Source organism: Anthonomus grandis, chromosome 7 (genome assembly GCF_022605725.1).
Source record: "Anthonomus grandis grandis chromosome 7, icAntGran1.3, whole genome shotgun sequence".
NCBI classification, from domain to species: Eukaryota; Metazoa; Arthropoda; class Insecta; order Coleoptera; family Curculionidae; genus Anthonomus; species Anthonomus grandis.
The window spans coordinates 16332972-16355073 of NC_065552.1; the positions used below are offsets into that span (position 1 = coordinate 16332972).

Here is a 22102-nt window from a genome sequence, read left to right on the forward strand (position 1 = left end):
TTGGAATATTTTTGTATGTTAATTGTATGTTATTTTATTTACCGATCCGCTATCATTTTATGATTTTGTATAAGTTGTTCCTATACCTAACTTTAGTGGTTTTCGAGAAATTAATTATTTTCTTTATTTTTTGACCAAAACATAGCTCCAAATAAATTTTTATTACTACGGCACTGGAACGCGCCGAAAATTGAAATTATAAAGGTAATTTACGGAAGTATTGTACAGGGTGTCCCATTTTGGGTACTTTTGCGGGGTATCTCCGTTATTTTTAACGTTAGCGTGATGCGGTTTTCGCGACAGTGTGCTACTTTTTCGTGAAAATAACGATGCCATTAACAAAAATTCCAAAGCCCTCTTAGTTTTTCCTATATATTCCTTTTAGTTTAGTTCCTATATCTTATAGGCCATTTTTGAAAATTAGACATTTTGGGACCCCCCTTGTATTTCGGTTATTCTTTAACTTATCGAATATGTAAAAAAACAGTTTTATGGATTTTTTTCCGTAGAATACAGTGGCGTAAATTATTTTTTTTTAATATTTAGTGTTTTTGAGTTATAAGCCAAACTTATGTTTTTTTAATGAAACACCCTGTATATATATGCACTAATAAATTTGTCTTCTTTTTACCTTTTCAAAAATATATAATGGTATGCACTTTTTTTTAAGAAACATACAAATAAATGACAATTTTCTAAAATTAAGGACATAAATTTATTAGTAGGCCATGAATAACAATAACAAAGATAAAACTTACACAAATCACTAACAAAGAATTGGATTCATTGCAAATTCATTGGATGCAATCAAAATATACCTATTGAGACAAAAGCATATTATTAAAAAAAATACACTACAACAGTAGAGCTCCAATTTTTACAACATAAGCTTGTTTTGTAGCATAAAGCAACAAAACATACAAAACAAAAAACTCAACTGTATTTAACAAAAAAAAATGATGACCATTCTCTCGAATGCAAAATTGGCACATTTTTGTGATTCTTTCAATGGCATTAAATAGAAACATTGGTCTCCTTCGCAGATTTTGAAAGGCTAAATTAATTGCCTCTCGAAGTTCGGCAATTCCATCATAACGTGTTTTATACACTTCATTTTGTAGATCCCATAAAAAAAATCCAAAATTGAAAGATCTAGAGATCGTGGGGGCCATCTTACAGGTCCGTTGGTACCTATCCATCTTTGCGGAAAATTACTTTCAAGAAATTCCCTTACTAGCCTTGAATCTTGTTGTAAGTAAACTGCATTATATTGCGCTAGAGGAATATTTTCTAGTAGTTCAGGAATAACTTCCTCAAGGATTTCTAGGTATCTACGTGCTGTAAGACCTCCTACAAAAATCCGATAAACTATTTTTCTGCCCAAAATAAAACAAGACACCCCAACTCCAAAACGTCCCTGTTGTGCCCTTTCGAATAATAAATGCTGATTTTCTGTTTTCCAATTCCTGGTATTGTGACGATTAAAAATGCCCGCACTTGAAAAAAAACATTCATCTGACCAAATAACAAGTCTGCCGAACAAATCATTAGCTTCGATTTATTGTAGATACTACCGGCAAAACAGTGCTCGGCGCTCAGCATCGCCAGGATGCAACTGTTGCACAATACTAAATTTATACGGAGGATACTTGTATTTTTTTAGGATCCTTTGAGCATTAGTTTTTGACACACAATTTATCACATTCAATATATCCCAAAACATCTATTTCTTTTCTTTCCCTATTCTCCTTGTTATAGGTTTTCGGACGCAGGCGAACAAAGGTTCCGTGTTCTAAACTACTAAATTTGCTTTTAAGCGAGCAAATATCTCAATAAAGGGTTGTCGCCTCTCTGGATATCTAACAAACACAAACTTATAATCGTAATTTAAATTTTAGTACCCATTATCGCTTACTTACCTTTGAAAATATAACGCCGAAGCTTCTTCAGAATTTTCGTTACTTTGTATAAAACATACCAACATATCATATTTTTCGTAATATAAATATTTGACATTTAGTTGACTTTTGTTTTGTTATCAACAAGAGTCATGGCCTACTAATAAATGTATGTCCTTAATTTTAGAAAATTGTCATTTATTTGTATGTTTCTTAAAAAAAAGTGCATACCATTAAGGTAAGAAGAAGACAAATTTATTAGTGCATAGATATACAGGGTGTTTCATTAAAAAAAAAACATAAGTTTGGCTTATAACTCGAAAACAGATAAATATTTAAATATTAAAAAAAAATAATCTACGCCACTGCATTCTACGGAAAAAAAATCTATAAAACTGTTTTTTTACATATTCGATAAGTTAAAGAATAACCGAAATACAAGGGGGGTCCCAAAATGTCGAACTTTCAAAAATGGCCTATATCTTAAAAACTAAGAGGGCTTTGGAATTTTTGTTAACGGCATTGTTATTTTCACGAAAAAGTAGCACACTGTCGCGAAAACCGCATCACGCCAACGTTAAAAATAACGGAGATACCCCGCAAAAGTACCCAAAATGGGACACCCTGTACATTAGTTTTCACTATAAAAGTTTCTTCTACGTTGTACAGGGTTATTAAAAATTGGTGATTTTATCGCTAGATACAAAAATTCTGATATGTGCATTTTTTAAACTGGAACACACTGTATATTATATAATATTCTAAAAGTAAATTGAAATCCCCTTCTAACGAGGTATCATGTTCCTATAACTAAGTAGTTCGTTTTCTAAAATAAAAGCAATTTTCTCTAAAAAAAAAAAATATTTTGACATATTTGCTTTAGGTCGCCATGAAAGGTCATGATGCAACAATGCTATTCTATTGATGTTTGATAGTTGATTAATAGTAAATACGCTTGGGTGTTTTTTTTAAATAGTGACCTAAAAATTCATTAAAATGGAAAGAAATAGTTATTTAAATGAAGTTTTCAAGAACCTATTTATTATTCATGGGCAATGACAAAATTGTCGCAACAACATGCAGAAAGTCCAACGAAATGTATCCCAATTTAAAAAAAAAATTGGTAAGGAACATTTATGCAATTACTAAAGGAACATTTATGCGAAACCAAATTAACTTTATACAATTTGGTTCACAATTTAAAAATGATACAAGTTCACCCAAGCCTGTAACGTCTGATGAGGACAACATCGTGAATTTGAGTGAGTTTTAGCCTACTTTCACGCATATTCACAAGCTTCCATCCGGAGTGCAGCAGATGATTTAGGCCTAACTTATTATTCTGTGCAAAAAAGTCTGGACGACAATAATATGCATCCCTTTAAATTTTCCAAAGTACATCAGCTGAAACTGGATGGTTACCAACCGTCGCGTTCGATATTGTGAGACACCTCAGACACGCACTCAAGAGGATCCAAACTTTAAAAAAAATAATATGGACAGATAAAGCAAAGTTTTCTAGCGAAGGTATTTTTAACCTATTTAGGCCAGTGATGCGTATACGCAACACTGCTCTAATGATTTATTTACAAAAATATAGTGCTTTTTTCGCCTGAAATATGGGCTGGTACCATTGACGCAAGGTTGAACAAAAGTGACAGAATTAAATTTGAACCATTTTTTTCATTTGCTTTCTTGTACGAATTTTTTAAAAAGCCGGATTCTTTCTTATATATGGCCGCACATTTTCAAAAATCATATACTCCTATTTAATGTTTTTATTTTCAAAGTTTTGTATTTTTTAACACTAATTACATTCCAAACTACACCATAAAATTGAAAACCGGGGCCTAGTTGAACCAGAGTTTTCCTAATTAGGTCATAAATTATGCTGTTGCGTTCTCGCATCACCGGCCGAATAACTGAAATTGCCTGTCACAAGTGTGTCTAGAGAAGTCTAGCAATTAGTACCCATTATCATATAGAACCTCTTACTTCTGCTAAAAGATATAATAGAAAATCGAAAAAAGAAGTGTCAATCCCACAACCAGCTGTAATTTCAAGATATAATAAATAGATGGGAGGAGTAGATTTGCATGATAATGGCGTGGCAAATTATAGAATCGGTGTGATGGATAAGAAATGGTGGTGGCCACTATTTAAAAATACAATAGACAGTACTCTTGTCAATTCCTGGAAACTCTACAACACGGTGAATCACAATAAAATGTCACAACTGAATTTTAAATCATTCATCGCCGTACGCTTATTAAAAACAAAGAACTTTGTCGCTAGAGCACTTCCATTAGAACCACCCAGTGAAGTGAGGGTTGATCACTCTGGAGATGTAATCAGTAGGACTGACTCCCGAAGAAGATGTCGTGTATGTAGAAGTCAAACAATTTATATTGGTGAGCGTTGCACTATTTATTTACACGCTGACTGTTTTCGGCAATATCACTTAACACTATAGGCCGTTGATGCATTTACGCAACACCACTTATTTCAGAAAGTAGCAGATTTATTTCTTTTTTGATTTCACAATGTGTTTCTGTAATGTGTTTTCATAATTAAAATATATAATTTAAAAATTTTAAGTTTTAATTCTATCCTTCGCCGTAAATCGGTTAATAGAAGAAATAAAAATTTTTGGGCTAATCAAAATCCACATACGGTTAAGGAAATGGGATTGCAAGAAAAATTTAGTTTTAATGTTTTTTGTTTACTAAAAGACAATCAAATAGCTTTTTTCATTTACGACGGTTCATTAAACTCCCAAAAATACCTTCAGATTTTGCGCTCAGTAGTAGAACATTTTCTGGAAAATTTAACGCTTGAAGATTATCGCACTTGCTGGTTCCAACTGGATGGAGCACCCGTTCATTTCACTGAGGAGGTGACACGTGAGTTATTTGAGAAATTCGATAACCGCTGGTTTAGGCGGTTGGGACCATGAGATTGGCCTGCGAGATCACCTAATCTTACACCACTTGATTTTTACTTTTGGGGTAATTTGAAGCGTATACAAGACACCGGTAAACAGTAAACAGGAACAACATGAACAACTTATCAATTGCATTGATCAACAAGATCCTTCTGAAATACAAGCAGCGACAACATATGCTGTACAACGCAGGATTTTAAAGTGCTTAGAAGTTAATGACAATCATTTTGAACATTTATTGTAAATTAATAAGTTATGAAACAAATTGTATAAAGTTATTTTGTATTCGCACAAATTTTCTTTTATCAATTTTTTGTAAATTAGGGTACATTTCGTTGAACTTTCGGTATGTTATTGCTATAATTTTGTCACATTGTCCATGAATAATAAATAATAGATTAATCAAAGTTTCGTTTAAATAACTATTGCTTTCCATTTTGATTAAATTTTATTTTTGGTATTACTATTATTAATTAACTAAATGTAATTGTCAAACGTCAATAGCATAGCATTATTCGGTCATGACCTCTCATGGCCGCGTAAGGCAAATATGTAAAAATATTCAGAATTTTACAGAAACTTGCTTTTATTTCAGAAGCCGAAGTACTTAGTGATTACATGATACCTCAGGTTAGAAAGGGATTTCAATTTTCTTTTAGAATATGTTATAAATGCGTTTTTCACAATTTTTGTATCTAGGGGTAAAATCACTAAGTATAATGTAGAACAAATTCTTACAGTGAAGACTAATGTACAATACTTGCGTAAATTACGCTGATAATTTCAATTTTCTGCGCGTTCCAGTGCCGCAGTAATAAAAATTTATTTGGAGCTATGTTTTGGTAAAAAAATAAAGAAAATAATTAATTTCTCGGACCACTTAAAATAGGTATAGAAACACCTTTTACAAAAACAATCATAAAGCGATACCGGATTAGAAAATAAAATAATATACAGGGTATTCCATTTAAAATAACGAAGTTGCTACTACTTTTTGGTATAAGCGGCAACGCTGTATCGCTAAAAATATTTCCAATCGTTAGATCACCAGCTAAAACCCATGATGCCAAATCTTCAAAAAAATTATATTTTCCGTTCTCCGTAAACGTCTAAGGTACCATCAACCATCACCCTGTATTTTTGTCCAATTAACCAAATCCCAAATATGGGCAACCATAAGCTTTTTATAGAATCAAATATTCCCACAGTAAGTATAAAGAAAATGATTTCAGAATAAGATGGTAATCGGGAGAAAACTTGTGGAATTTAAAAACGAGAGTTCAAATAGCCCTATGTCTTAAACCTCCTAACTTTGGTGTCAAATTTTAAGAAAAAAGTGTTTTGATTATATCTTTAATCATTTCCTAGGTGTAATTACCATCGAGTCTGCAGCCCAAATACTTGGCAAATTTGCAGTGAACAGATTTACCCAGATCAATGTGACACTAGTAAAGCGGATTACATGTGATGCAGAGATGCTTTAATTTTGATCTGGGAAAGTAACAAAACATCAGTTTAAATCTAAATTCCAGAGTAAATTCTAATTTATAAACCCAGACCTCAATAAACCTGATTCAACAATATTGTTAATATACGGGTTGAAGGTAAATTCAGAATCAAAGGTTATGCCAATATCAATAATATAATCAAGCATACTCAAGATAGTATCATTAATGGAATAATTCTCTCTTGATATCTTTGATTTAGAAGCAGTACACAAGAACTAAGAACTTTAGACAGCTTTAAAGAAATTGTATGAAATTCAAGTAAGATAACCAAATTATTATAAAATAGAATAAATATAGCCTGGGTTGAAAACGTGGTACACCCGAGGTAGCAATAAAACATTTTGATTTAAAGCTTTCATACTTAACAAACTGGGATCTATTAAGCAAATATGATCAAAATCCACCTATTAACTCATACTGAATCAATTTATCAACAATACATACTGGGCTATCCGATCAAAGGCTTTTTGAAGTCAGTATACATAATTTCGACTTGAGTAAAATAATTTTGTAATACAAGACCACCCACTAAAGACAAACAACCGAAATAACCACATTGACATCGTTAAACAGAGACTGATACAAAATAATTTAAAATATTTTTCAAAAAGATGCAAAAGGTGACATTCTAACAATCTCTCTGTTCAAAATATACTGTGGATAACATTCTGTTAAAAATTTAGTTTAAGGGATCAGCTAGAACATCAATTCCTAACCAAAAAGTCCGTAATATCTACCACACAAAAATTAAATTAAAGTCATAATAATGATTAGAAAGTTCCAGCCAATCAAAAGTTAAGAGCAGTAAAACAGGGTATTCTAGTTCTAAATGCTAGAATGTCGGAATAAAAAATCGCTTTTCTTTAAAAAACTATAAATGCACCATAAAATGTTAAAAATACGTGAAAAAAACCGTAAAACCGCTAAACACGAGGTAAAATATGCAGTGGTAACGTAATTTGCTTTAGGACGTTTACTTCAAAGCCCACCAATTATAATATTTTAGGACTTGATCCGTTAGATAAATACTAATGCTAATTATAAAATAAGCACACAAAAATGCATCAACAACAATAACAATATCTAAGTAACATCTTTTTAAAGTAGGAATCTGATGGACAGTTTAAGTTTATAATAACTGTTCCCTTGTGATTGCAATACATGATTAGCAATTTAACATATTGGCTTCATAGATTTGCTCATTTCAGAGATTAAATATACGGCAATTTATTTTTTTTATTCATCAGTACGACATTCTTATCTAGTCGAATCAGCGGGATTGAATCTCCTGTAAAAAAATGTTGCCGCTTTATTTGGAAAACTTTTTTAGGCTAAATGTTTCTTTTAAAGAAGTTTTGTATTCCAACAGGAGTAAGAAATAATATTTTATCGAACTAAATTAGAGTTAGTATCAGGTTAATTAGTATATTACACGTAATAATGAAATTCGCTAACTTAATATTAAAAAAAAATAAATTGCCAACTTTCATGGTCAAGCAACCAACAATAAAAACGGGCAGGATTAAATTATTGTGCTTTAATATCAAGAATCTATATTTCTACGTTTTTCGAGCTATACGTTGGCTCTGGCATATCGTAATAGACGAGCGTGAAGAAAACATGACTATTTTTACAAATACCTTACCTGCAAAACGCCAACTTAATTCCTTGAGCGTCAGCCTCTATACACCTTTCCCCGACGCCCAATTGGCCTTTGGCATTAAGCCTCATCAACTGATTGTTGCCGAAGCCATGGCAATGCTGGACTGCCATTAAAGACGGAGGACCATGTCCCAACGTATCTAGGCACTTACTTGCGGCCACTGACCTAAAATAATAACAAAAATTACGGCTTAATATACATATCTTAAGATTATATTTGTAAATACTGATTATATATGGTACTGTTTGTTGAAATCTGAGTTTCCGTATTAAAACGTTCGTTATGAAAAATTAAAACTATGGCTTTTATAATCTAAAACAGTAATGACTACAGTCAGCTACATGTGATATGGTATTTTATGAAGCTTTGTCGATGCCATGGGTCGTAAATCTAGAAATGAATTCAGTATCTGGACTGTTGATGAATGAATGAAATGATCTATGAACTATTGATTTTTTCATCTAGTTATTTCCACTAAATATTTTTTTACGCAATTTTTTTTTATTCCATGAAAAGTTATTCAAATTGTTGCAATGATTTTAACCAAATAGAATACGGTAAAATGAAAATACTGCAGTCTCCCTCCAATTATTTATCAACATGATGTAGTTTTTTAAAATTCCCGACATTTTTCGGACACAGCGGCGTACATCACCAGGGGATAAAAAGTTTAAAAGTCTCATCAGTTTTACGACCCAGGGTTTCATTCCATGTCAAAAAACTTTATTATATATTTTTATTTTTTTTTATTTTATTCGTTTACACTCTGTTCACGCTGCAAAAGCATTTAGGGATATAGAAGAAAAATAATTATAAACAATAATAGCATTTTGTACTTAAAAGCGTATAATTATTAAGAAATATACTTCGCATACTTATATTCATAATTATACGTTTTTTTAATATAAAAATTCATATTTCGATAATATATCTTGAAAGCATCGGTGTTTTTATTTCGCATATGGAATGTAATATGTTGAGATTACATGTTAATGATTTTTTGTTGGTTATCAAATCAATATAATTTTAATTCGTAATTTTTGTTGTTTAATTGTTTAAAAAAACAAACTTAATTGATTGTAGAATCTTATTTGTATTATCTGAGGTAGCAACTATTAAGTTACAAAATGTTTTATCGTAAACACTGTTAATTGTAATTATAACTTAATTCCAAGATAATACTAGTTTGGAAAAGGTCGCGTCTTGCTACATAATTCCATTGCTATTTTATTTTACTATTCCTGGTTGTTTGCTATTAATTACACTTAATCAAATACAATAAAAGAAAGAAGTTAATATAATTAAAAAAATAGTTAAAATTAAATGTCTATTTTGCAAGTGAAATTATTTTTAACCGTTTTTAGAAAATTTAATTTATAGTGCTGCACAAATTATAGCAAATATTGAAAAACTTAAATTTTTATTAGTATTCTGATTGTTGTTAATCGTGGTAAAATTTTTTTTTTTTTATTTCATAGGAGAAAAATGACGCAAATTAAACTTTTAATAAATGTTATTATTTAGGTGAAGCCATAATTTATTTTATCTTATAGGTTTTGTTTAAACTTTTAGTAGTCAGTTCGGAGCTTGTTATTTGTTAAGAAAAAAGTTGAAATATGATATTCCATAATTTTACCTTTTTAAAAACAATAGTTTTTCTTAAAAACCAAAGGCCAGGAAACCGATTTTTAATTGGCGCAGTCAAAACATTGTCAAAAGTCAATATCGTATATTGAGTTTTTCGTGTCGATTAATTGACAATTCCAAATACAGAGGAGAGTATTTTAGGATCTACTGGGAATCCTAAGACAATCGTTAAGTGTGCGGATCCTACGAGCCGGGACAATCACAATATCAGAAACTGGTATATAATTCCCCAGTTCCGTCCGCAGAGTTAAATTTTGGTATGGGGATCACCACCCAAGTCTTTCCACTCATGGGCAAAGGCTTTTGCTCTAATAATGTAAGTTTAACTTATATGGATTTTATTATTTTATAAATATGTCGATTAGTTAATTCAGTAAGTCTTTGAATAAACTAAAGATTGAACCTTCAGCTTGGTCTAGCTGAACTTGAAACTAAGAAATGTTACAATAGTATATATAGTAAGTATTATTTTAAATTATCCACAAGACACTGATAATTTAAAACTAAATATAAATAATTCTTTATTAAGACTTTAAGTAAAATAAAACAAACTCAATCATTAATTTTCCAACACCCGAATTTAAAAAGGCATAAATATAATTTTAAAATGATAATTTAAGCCGGAATATTTAAATTCAGTACCATTATTTCATGGAGATTCGTCCGACCTAAACAAATACTTTTATGAGATTATTCTCCTGGGATGGCCTTAAAAACACTCACAATGTTAAAACAAGGTAATGACTAGCCGCAAAATATCAATGACAGAGTATTTAAAACTTTAAATCTTTTATGCACAAAATTCCACGAAAAATAACCATCAAATTAATAATAATTAATAGACACCAACCACAAAGATCTCACTTTTAAAATACCTAAAATTTTAATAGATACCCTTATCAAAGGGATCAATTCATATAATAATAGTTTCAGTAGCGGCTCGTCAGGGGACGCGGGTGAAGCGCCGCTTCACCACAAATTTTTAAAAATTTAAGAGTTTTAAAATCGACATCTTTACGTTTACAATTTAGTTTGTTTTATATTTTATAACAAATTAATTCTTTATTTTATCTGATTTATCAAAATAAGTGTAATCCTATAAAGAATATATTTGTAAAAGTATTTAGAAACCCGAGCGCGCTAAACATATTCTCATAAGAGCAGCGGCGACCGCCACCGCATGTGTCAATGCAGCACAATTAGCAGAAACAATAATCCGCTGCAACACCTCTCCCCGCGCTTACGACGGTTGCTATGGCCACGGACGGACAGACACGCGGGGTAATTTACAGAACGGCGCGGCGTATGCATGCCGCTACCAGCAAGGTTCTTATTCTATTGACTTAGTTCTTGTTTATCGGAAGTAAATTCCCTCGCGTTCGGGAATTTTTTTTATAAAATGTTGCCGTTATATGACCCAATTTGCATAATAAAATTTTGTTTTTGCTGCTTATGGTATATTCTGGGTTTTGCGCTTCACCTCTTCCTAAAGTCACCAGCCGCCACTGAATAGTTTCTTATTATCAGCTAGACAAAGACCAAATACCTCAAAACGTGTTCAAACCAAACACCAATAAAGAATTATATTACCTAAGTTTATGCCAATGTCCACTTGTACCAAAGTAGGTACAGGTATAAAGGTACACTACGTGTAACCAAAGACAACACTATTTCCAAAATAACCAACATCAAAGTCGACCTAGACCAATAATTGAGGAACTCGATCTTTTACAATATGAGTATCCATCTGCCATAGATGAAGAATAATATTTTTAAAATCCATAACAAAATCCAGAGGACTATTATGACGAAAATCATAGTCCAAATGAAGAAAATTCAAATTTTCAAGAAACTCCTGTAGAAGACCTCGAACATAAAATATTAATCTCGAAAAAAATCTATGATTTATTAAATACTAATAATAAATGGCTAAGTAAAGTTAAATTCTCGGGAGTTGAATTTGGGATCCTGTATATCCAAACCTATAATTCTCTCCTCCATTTTTTTAAGAGCCGCTAAAGTGTAAGAAAGGTATCTTGTAGATTCTAATCAGATAGGGTAACAGTTGTAATATGTTGAAAAGAAAATTGTTGATATGTGGCGATCTCCGGTGTCAAAAATATTCCAGCGCTATTTTGAATATTTTGGTGCCGAGCTACAGAACCTAAGAGACTGTTTTCAGTTGAGCAACTGATTTGGAAACTATGTTACAAATAGTGTGTTTGATTTATTTTGTGATCGCGTGAAAGTTTGCACAGTTGTTCTTCCTTGAACCTTCGGAAAGCAGGTTCGTAAACTTCTTACCAATTTTGCAATGGCAATTAGTTGTTCAACAATACAGCTGATCTTGCTCATGGGGCGCCCTCGCTGCTATGTGCGAACTACGCAAGTGAAATTGGTAAAGTGGAAAATATTTAATACTAGATGGTGTTATCTCACCTTCACATTATTGATCACCCTGAATTCTCTTCAAAGTAAATAAATTTTTCGCCTTTTACTAAAGATGTTAGCTTTCCACCATGTTCTACCACACGAGCGGAACCGCGGATTTATGCTAGTTTAAAAAAACTCTCAATTTTTTTTTTTAATTAGCACGGAAATTTGAATGACAAGCAATCAACTTTTTGTAAATCAACTTTGAAAATTGAAAAAAAATCTGTACAAATATATGCGGTATCACATTTAAAATGGGAATTTTGGTATTCGTGGGATTCAGTCCATTGAGTATAATGAAGACTGATAGTTGTAATAAGCTCATGAAAAATTGCCATTGGTTCTAGTTAAATCCATGGTAGTCTGGTTACATTGAATAGCCTGTACATAGGCAAATGCCAGACAATGCAAGAATACAATGCACTTCATAGTTACTGGATAATTGAGGTTTAAGATGAAGAATATTCATGATTTTATACTAATATAAGCTTTATTTAGTTACTACCGTAACATCTGATTTTATTATTTTATTTCCTCATATGTTGTCAATTGATAAAAATAATCGCATTGAAAAAAATATTGCATATAATTCTGTTATCTGGCGTAGCAACTATTTAGTTAATATCCTTTTTAAAATAAACAACATTAATTTTGAAATTGTGTATATCGACACACAATTACATTTTAATATTAAATTATAAATATTGGTAAAATATCTAAATCAATAGAAAGTACATTTTCCGAAACTATCATAATAGATCATTGGTTTGATCTTGGACAACCTCAGCTTATTCCTAAGTTATCTCTAGATCATATTTTTCGCAGCAATATTTTCAAAATTTCGAAAACTCAAAATCAGAAAAAAAAACATATTTATGTAATATAACACCCCCTCAAAAGCAAATTAGAGTTTTGATTATTTTTAGGCTTTTTTACTTTTTTCATATTGTTTCCTCTTTATCGTGTATATGCGAAATACAAAACCAAATTACTATAAAAATTATCCGATAATCCCGAATCATAACCGATTAAAGTACAATGTGACAAAGTCGAAGGATATAACCACTCGCTAATCCAGTATTACGATTTTAACCCTATCATCTTAGAGATAAATAAACTTCACTTCAAATTTTTAAATGTAACCACAACAATAAACCTTAATGTAATAATGACTATAAAACAGAAACGATAACCCAAGAAAACAATATTAGAAAGAATTATACCAGACGAAAGTAGATTTAAGGCAGGTTCAATTAACGTCATAAGGTTCAATAGCGTCTTAATCTTTAAGAGTATGACGAGCAGACGAGCACGCTAACTATAAGAGACTAACTAAAGAAAGAAAATTATATCAGATTGAACAGTGCAAACTTCGTAGTTCTGGCAGAGTTCAAATTATATTAAACGTACTCAAAATAAATTAATAAATTTGTTTAAAATTATTGACTCATTATTGCAAGACATTGAAAATGCAACGACTTTTTCTAAATGAAAAGTTTTACATCCCATCTCATAATGTTCTCAGCTTAAACTTACGACCTGTATACTCAACTAAAAGAAATTCGAAAAATTGAAAACATGCATCTGTAAGTCACTTTAGGAGAAACTTTGCCCTTCGAACAAATAATTAAATTAGAAAGTAATTTCTGTAATTAAATATTATTATGCACATATAATTTTTATTTAAAATTTTGTTTTATATATTTATATATTTTGTTGTTTTGTTATATAACAAAATATAGAAAGAAAGAAAGAAAATGTGCTATATTACGTAAGAATAATCTTGTATACAAGCATCCTACAAGCTAAAAAAATAAAACAAAAATACAATTTCAAAAATTGACAAAACAATGAACAAATTTAAACACAAGAAGACAAAACTTTTTGAACATACTTGAATTAAAGATAACCAAATAAAACAATCAATTACTAAATAAAGGTAAACTTATTGACAAAACTAGAGAAGAAAAAAAGAAAAAAACACTTTCCAACATGTCCAAGGTTAAAACCTGTCATTAAAAAAGTCATCCAGGTTATAATATGCCTTAGCCAATAAAAGCGACTTTAATTCTCTTTTAAATTTCTTAACATCCGATATATGTCTATAACACATAGAGGAACATGATTGTAAATTTTTTTACTTATGTAAATGAATGAGTTTTTGGTAAGGAATAGGTAGGGGAACATCATTTACACGACGAATCAAATGGCCAGTGTCAGAGGGTACTTTGAGAATTTTGTGAATAAGAACAGCTGTAAAGATAAAGAGTGAAAAAAAGAGTTAGGATTTTTTGAGAAATGAAGAGGGGTTTGCGAGAATCTCTTAACTTAGCAGAACACAGGTATCTAACTGCTTTTTTTTGAATAACAAAGACAATGTTAAGTAGCCCCTTATTGGTTAAACCCCAAAAAGGCAAGCCATACCGAATATGAGATTCAAGAAGTGAAAAGTACAATGAACGTGCAACCACCCCTCCCAGCTCTTGTTTTGCCATTCTTACTGCAACACATCCAGAAGATAATTTCCCAGCTAAATGTAAAATATGATCTTCAAACCGAAGGCGATCATCAATGGTAATTCCTAGGAACTTGCAGCACTCTTTATTCTGCAAGAGGGAATTTTCGTCAAACATCAGACCCTGAACATCGCACTTAAACCCCATAATAGACGTCTTTCTTACATTAAACACGAGCCTATTGGAAGCACACCACCCTGATAAAATCTGAAGGTCCTCAAGGATACAAGTCTTAATATAATCAGAATTTTTATGGCTCCATATCATCAGCAAACTGAACCACCTTGCCCTGCAGTTTCAATGAACTCAAGTCATCCACATACAGTAAAAATAACAGTGGTCCCAACACTGAACCCTGGGGAACGCCGCATTTTAGGGATCTAGAAGCAGACAAACGCCCAGACACTGTAACCTTCTAAGTACGATTTGATAGATAGGACTCAAGCCATCGCAACGCTACGCCCCTAAAACCATATTTATCGAGCTTAGATAACAGTATTCCATGATCCACACAGTCAAATGCTTTGGATAGATCACAAAACACTGCCGCCGATGACTCTCCAGAATTCAAGGACACATAGACGCTCTCCAAAAAGCTAAAAACAGCATCATGAGTCCCTTTACTGACTTGAAATCCAAACTGATTTGCAGACAAAATGCCATTATGATGTAAAAAGGACAAAATTCTGCTTTTTGCAAGTTTTTCAACTATCTTAGAGAGGGTAGACAAAATAGAAATGGGACGGAAATTACAAGGCTGATCCAAATCTCCACTCTTATGAAGAGGGATAACCACCGCCTCTTTTAAACATGAAGGAAAAATGCCAATATGTAAAGAATTGTTTATGGCAGAAACTAAAGTATTTAAGGCTGAATCAGGCAAAAAGAGTAACAACCTTGAAGATATTCCATCAGCTCCAGATGACTTATGGTTTTTTAGGCGTCTGATTTCGTTTTTTACTTCGGTAAGATCAACAGGATGAAAGAAAAATGAATGCTCAACCGACACTTGTTGAAGATAGTGTAAGGGATCAATGTTACTACGAATGCCCTTGAGCAAGATATTAGGTATATCACAATAATAGTCGTTTAAAATGTCAGATCTTAACTCCGGTTCAGATACTTTTCTATGGCAATGTCTAAAATCATTAATAATCGACCAACACTCTTTTTGCCTATTTGATGACATATTTAAGCGATCCCTATAATAATTAGATTTTGCTGCTTTGTCTTTCTGTACAGACTACGGTATTTATGATGATATACAAGGATATTTTCATTTGTGGTATATTTGCAGAATTTAGTCAAAAAACGGTGGTTTTTAGCTGAAATTCTAGGGCCTCTTGTAACCCATGGTTTTCGTTTCTTAGTTTTAAGTCTCATTTTAGGAAAGCACTGATTGATCTTATCACACAGAAATAAAAAAATAAAGTAAGTGGGTCAGAAGCCGTTTCAAGTGCATTCCAATTTACCGAAGCTGTAGCAGCAGAAAAAACATTGAAATTTCTTCTGCTGAAAATTCTTCCCATATAATAAGATGAAGATGATACAGTATTATAGGGCATTTTAGCAAGAATAGCTTCATAGTCGGAAATACCAGATGGGAGTACTGTGCATAAAACGTCATCAAAATTTGTACAGAAATAGTCAATTGTAGTTGCAGATGAAGAAGTTATTCGTGTGGGAGAAAGAACGTGCATTTTCAAGTCTTAAGAATTTAAAATACTTAAAAGAGAAGTACGTGGCAAGGTTTCATCAGTGTAGTTGATATTAAAGTCACCAGCCAATATAACCCTAGAGTGTAGGGACAACTGGGATAAAAGAGAATCAAGTTTGTCCAAAAATATAGCAATATCTCCTGTAGGTGGCCTATAAACACAAAGAATATATAAATTAAAATGCTTACAAAAAGAAAGAGAGAATTCAAAAACATTCTCTAACAGAAGATTATCATACTTATCAATATTACAACAAATCGTTTCAATTGTTTGCCTAGCCAAGATCATGGTTCCTCCATGTATAGATTGTTGATGACAAAAATTTGATATAGGAACATAATCAGATATTAAAAAACATTCACTAGGCCTCAACCAGTGCTCAGTCAGAAGTACAATATCAGAAAAATTACATGTGTCCAGCAAAAGATGAAGCTCATCCATCTTGTTTCTTAGGGATTGTATATTAAGAATAAAGATACTTAAGCTTTTCGAAGAGCTAATTTCAATCTTGCTAGTAGAATATGAACATGAAGGAGATTCAACCTTCGTGGACATGTCTATAAAAAAGGAGAATTCAATTCACGATCAGTAATCAGTTCAGACTCATTAATTTGATGATTCAAAGACAATTTATTCGATGAAATATTAATTTTAAAATATTTGAAAATATGTGCATGTAATAATGATGCCAAGTCTGAACCAAAGTTACTGGCGTGATAGACTCTAAAATCCTATACAGATTAATATTATTTGCATGAAAAGTACGATAAAGGGCCTTATTACTATTATATATAACATTATGGTTTAAATAAGTATAAGGGCTTGTCATCACTAAAGTGTTTGTATCAACATGATTTTGAATTAATTTTTTTAAAACATCAGATGAAGAACAAATTCCATTTAACATTACTATTAAAAAATCTTCTTTCGTAAAGTCCTTAACTAAATTTGATGCTGTCCTAATCACTTCACTGCTTGAACTGCCCGGCTTAAGGAAACACTGGACCTTGTAGTAAGCTTCAAACTTTAAACGTCCAACACCTTTACGGAGTCTAACATCTTCTTATTTAAGTTAGTTAAGTCGTTTACGTCTTTTTGTAGCAAGTTTATTTCAGTCTTATAGGTTGAAGACTCATTTTCTAATGTTTTTATCGTTATTATTAAATTTTTATTTAGGATATTTAGCTCGCTAATTTGTGAATTGAACTTAAGACTTGCCCTTTCACTCACTTTTAATAATGCGAACAATTCACCTTCTTTAATTTTTAAGTTTTTCAATTCAACTTTAAGTTCTTCATTCCGTTTATGCAGATTTTCCAGGGATGAGGAAAACTTCTTTTCGGCCTCCAACACTTCATCTTCTTCTGTTTCTTCTCATTCTCTCTATATGTCTATCCTTCTCTTTCAATTCTGTCAACAAATCATAAATCTTTTGCTCATTCATTTTTCCTTCCTGATCTCTTTCATTAAAATTATCTTGACATCTTTGTGAGCATAAAATCCTGTAGCCTCCCAGTTTTATGGCAACAGAATTTCTTTCCAGACAACTTGGGTGGAAGATTGAAATACAAGAGATGCAGCAATAATTTGGAAAATCCCTCTTCTGACAACATTTTTGAAACTGCGGTTCATTTTAGATTATAAGGAAATATTATTAAATTGAAATAAATATTAATGGTAAAAACAGGAACTGCAAGTAAACAGTAACTTGAACTTATATAACTTGAAACCCAACGCAGGAAACAAACGTACAACAAAACGCACAATTGCACGTCCTACGGTTAATGTTCAATTATTTCAAGTTAAGGTCAGTGGTAGCCAGATAATTTTAAATTTAGTCAAACCAGGAACTGTTTATAAAATAAAAACATTTACTGATGCAGGAACTTAATATATATATAAATATAATTATAAATATAACAAATTTTTTTATTTTTTTTATATATATTTTTTTTATTTTCTTCGTCAGGGCTACAAATTTATAGAAGAAATAATATATAATGATTTTTGTAGGTTTACTTGTACAATGGAAATTCGTTATAAGTATCTTAATACTATACATTTAATTATGAAAGTCTACTATGAGGCCACATCTTGTTGATTTATTTAGAAAAAAAGAGATTAATTAAATTGTTTAATAAAGATGACCCACTAACGAAGATTGCTAATAAACATTTTAAAACGATTGGTACACTGTCAACCAGTGGCGGCTCCTTCTTAGGGTCAATTGGTCAATGACCCCCCTAAAATAATCTCATAAAAATACCAATTTTATTAAAAATATCTTTTATGTAAAACTTCATTGTGAATTATAAAATTCTCTAAGCAGTCTGCATTGGCAAAACAAATAATTATATTACTAACGTCGCGCCTCGCGCTCATCACACAAGCCCGTGGCTGGGCCGTATTTTAAATTGTCCCTATACAGTTCTTATGGCTTATGGAGAAATGCATGTAAAATAGAACAAAGAGGGCAGATTCGCATTTCGTGAGCGGGAGTGAGAGTCACCTTTCAGTCCTATCTCGCTAACGTAGTCGACGGCCCGACCGGATGAATGTTTTGTTTTAGTTAGTTACTGTATATTTTAAACAAACTAATCGTCCGTGTAAAATTTTGCGGAGTTTTCAAAATTGCATTGCGCGGTCATGACGAAAGTAACAGCTCCAATAATCCTGGAATTTTTCTGGGCCTTATCGATTTTGTTTCTGAACTGGATTTAATGTTTAAAGAACATATTGAAAAAAGTACAGTATTTAAAGGAACATCAAAAACAATTCAGAACGACATTTTAGAATCAATGTTAGCCATTGTACATACTCATATAATTAAGGAGATTGGCCAGATAAATTTTGTGGCAATTCAAGTAGATGAGACTACAGACAGCTCCAATAAAACGCAGATGATTGTCATATTGCAATATGTATTAACTGGTATTGTACATGAAAGATTTTCGAAATTTGTTAACCCTCCAGCTACCACAGCACAACATTTAACTAATGTAATATTGGAAGAACTTCAATTATTAAAAATTAATGAAGCACCTGAAAAATTGATTGCCTAAAGTTACGTTTAAGTTAAGAAATATACCCAAATGCACACTTTATTCACTGCTATGCCCATCAACTTAATCTTATCCTGCAAAAAGCGGCGGGTCAACATAAACCGATAAAAATATTTTTTGCAAATTTACACGCATTTTCGTCCTTTTTCGGCCAATCTCTAAAACGTACGATGGTTCTGGATAGAGTGGTTAAAGTAAGGCTACCTAAAGCTGCACCCACTCGATGGGCTTTCAATACAAAATGTGTTGAAATTGTATATACTTATAAAGATGATTTAAAATCTTGCTTAGAGGAAATTATTGATGAGGAGCATGATGGTAACAATATAAATCAAGCAACTGGCTTAAAAAGACATTTGGAAGATGAGCTTTTTTTATTTTGCATAAATTTTTTCCATAAAATAATGCCCCATGTTGATATATTGTTTAAACAATTGCAAGTGCGAGATATTGATGTCATATCTATCAAAAATTATATACTGTCTTTTAACAACAATATCCAAATAATTAGAAATACTATATTGGAATCAGAAGAACCAAGCACATCAACAGCAAAAAAAAGAAAAAGTACTACAGCTACAGAGGATCCAAAGCGACGAACTGCACTGGAAATTTGTGATATTATTATATCTGAAATAAATCACAGGTTTGGTTTCAATGATCATCTCATGATTTCACAGTTATTCTACGCAGAGAAATTTGAGGCATACACTACCAACTTTCCGCAAAATATTTTAAATATGGTGAAGGCTCATTATCCCACAGTAAATATTTCCAAACTAAGATCGGAACTTGAAGTCATATTATATTGTCGTGAGGATTTTCGCAATAGTATCGGTGCAGTAGCCATACTTTAGCTTTTTTATTAACATGAATTTGTCTGAAACATTTTCTGAAGTAGTGAAATTTTTAAATATTTTGTGCACACTCCCTATGACAACCGTGGAAAGTAAGAGATGTTTTTCTACTTTAAAAAGAGTAAAAACATTCCTGCGTAATACGATGGGACAATCTAGACTTAGTGCCTTGTCTATGTCGAGCATCGAGAAAATACTTGTCAAAAGCATTCCAAATTTCAATGATAAGGTCATAGACTATTTTGCAGAACTAAAGGATAGGAGAATTCACTTAAAATATAAAAATATTTAAGGTAAATTTCATCTTAATAAATTTACAATTTATTATATAAATATTCCTTTATATCAGTCGATAACCTGTTTATACCCTTTTTCCTATATTTTTATTTAAAATATTTACTCTAATAAAAAGGCAAAGTTAATTTTCGGAAAACGATTTAAGCATTTAAAGTTATTTTTACCCGTTTAATAGGATAAAAATCTCGGTAAATATTATTGAGTTTTATCCAAGTCTGTATTTTTTATCTAAAATATAAATGCTAAAAGATCTTTCAAATACTTTAAAAAATCAATAGTTTGATTTGTTTTTTTTTTTTTATTAACTATAAGTTTTTTTTGTAAACTATAAGTTTTCAAAACGAAATGACCCCCTGAAGATTGACCCACGAGCCGCCACTGCTGTCAACTAAGCTCAAAGATAAAGATGATAAGTTGTTGAAGTCAAACGTCGTTTACAGTGTTCCATGTAATGATTGTAATAAAAATTATATTGGTCAAACATCTAGAATTTTAAAAGATAGGATAACATCTCATAAAAGTGATTGCAGATTGAAAAAAAACTTATGTGCTTTAGCCCAACATAATAGTGGTACTAGACGTAGTTTTGGTTATGAAGAAACAAAAATCTTAAATGTAGAAGCTAAACTGGTTAAAAAAAAATTCTTGGAAATGGTAGAGATTTATTCAGATCCAAATTGTATCAATAAAAAAACAGACATAGAAGATTTGAGTGTAATATATTCTAATTTACTAAATATGAATGTCTTAAACAATTCAAAAAACGATACCTCTCTTTAATTCTAAGGCTATTTATAATTCAAAACATAGAACAAAAATCTAAAATAATTAAAATAAATTAAAAAAAAAATATTTCAAAAATAAAAAAAAATCTTCAAGATTTTTTTCTCTAGTGATCTACTAATAAAATGCCTAATATTGTTAATTTAAAAATTGTTCCTAAACTGAACTCTATTCAAATCACACATTTTTTAAAAAAGGGTCAATTATTATAATGTTTTGAATACTAAAATGGATTTAATAATTTATAATAGTGTTAACATAGCATAAAGTACAAACAGATACCATTATATTAAAAAACGGTCTCCGGTATACCATAATTTTTAAATTTTATATAGCGTTCCATGTCAGTTTAGCTCTGCTTCGGTTTAAATGAAATTATAAAAATCAAGTAAAATGTAGTCTTTTTTTTTATAAACCAACAAAGATGTTGCCTCATAGTAGACTTTCATAACTAAAAGTATAGTAGTAAGTATACTTATAACGAATTTCCATTGTACAAGCAAACCTACAAAAATAATTATATATTATTTCTTCTATAAATTTGTAGCCCTGAAGGAGAAAATAAACATTTTCGAAAGCTTTGGTGGTAACTTAAAAGGCATTTTATTTCAACAATAGCTGTCAGGACCGATACCTCAAGAGAATTGTAAAAAAAGTTTTTGTTATTTAACTAGTCGACCAAGACTACCCTCCCTCTACTTACTCTTAAATCTTTTACATGCTAATCTAACATTGTATAGGTACACACAAACGGTAAACAAACAGAAAAATATGAG

The 22102-nt window shown here is 31.3% G+C and overlaps 1 protein-coding gene across 1 annotated transcript in view; it reads right to left on the minus strand.

Annotated features, from left to right (window-relative positions):
• LOC126738165 (N-acetylgalactosaminyltransferase 7) overlaps positions 1–22102 on the minus strand; it is a 58356-nt gene that overhangs the window by 1382 nt on the left and 34872 nt on the right. The window contains exon 9 of the mRNA XM_050443359.1: positions 7996–8178. Coding sequence (XP_050299316.1) covers positions 7996–8178 — 183 coding nt within the window. The remainder of the gene's footprint in view (positions 1–7995; positions 8179–22102) is intronic.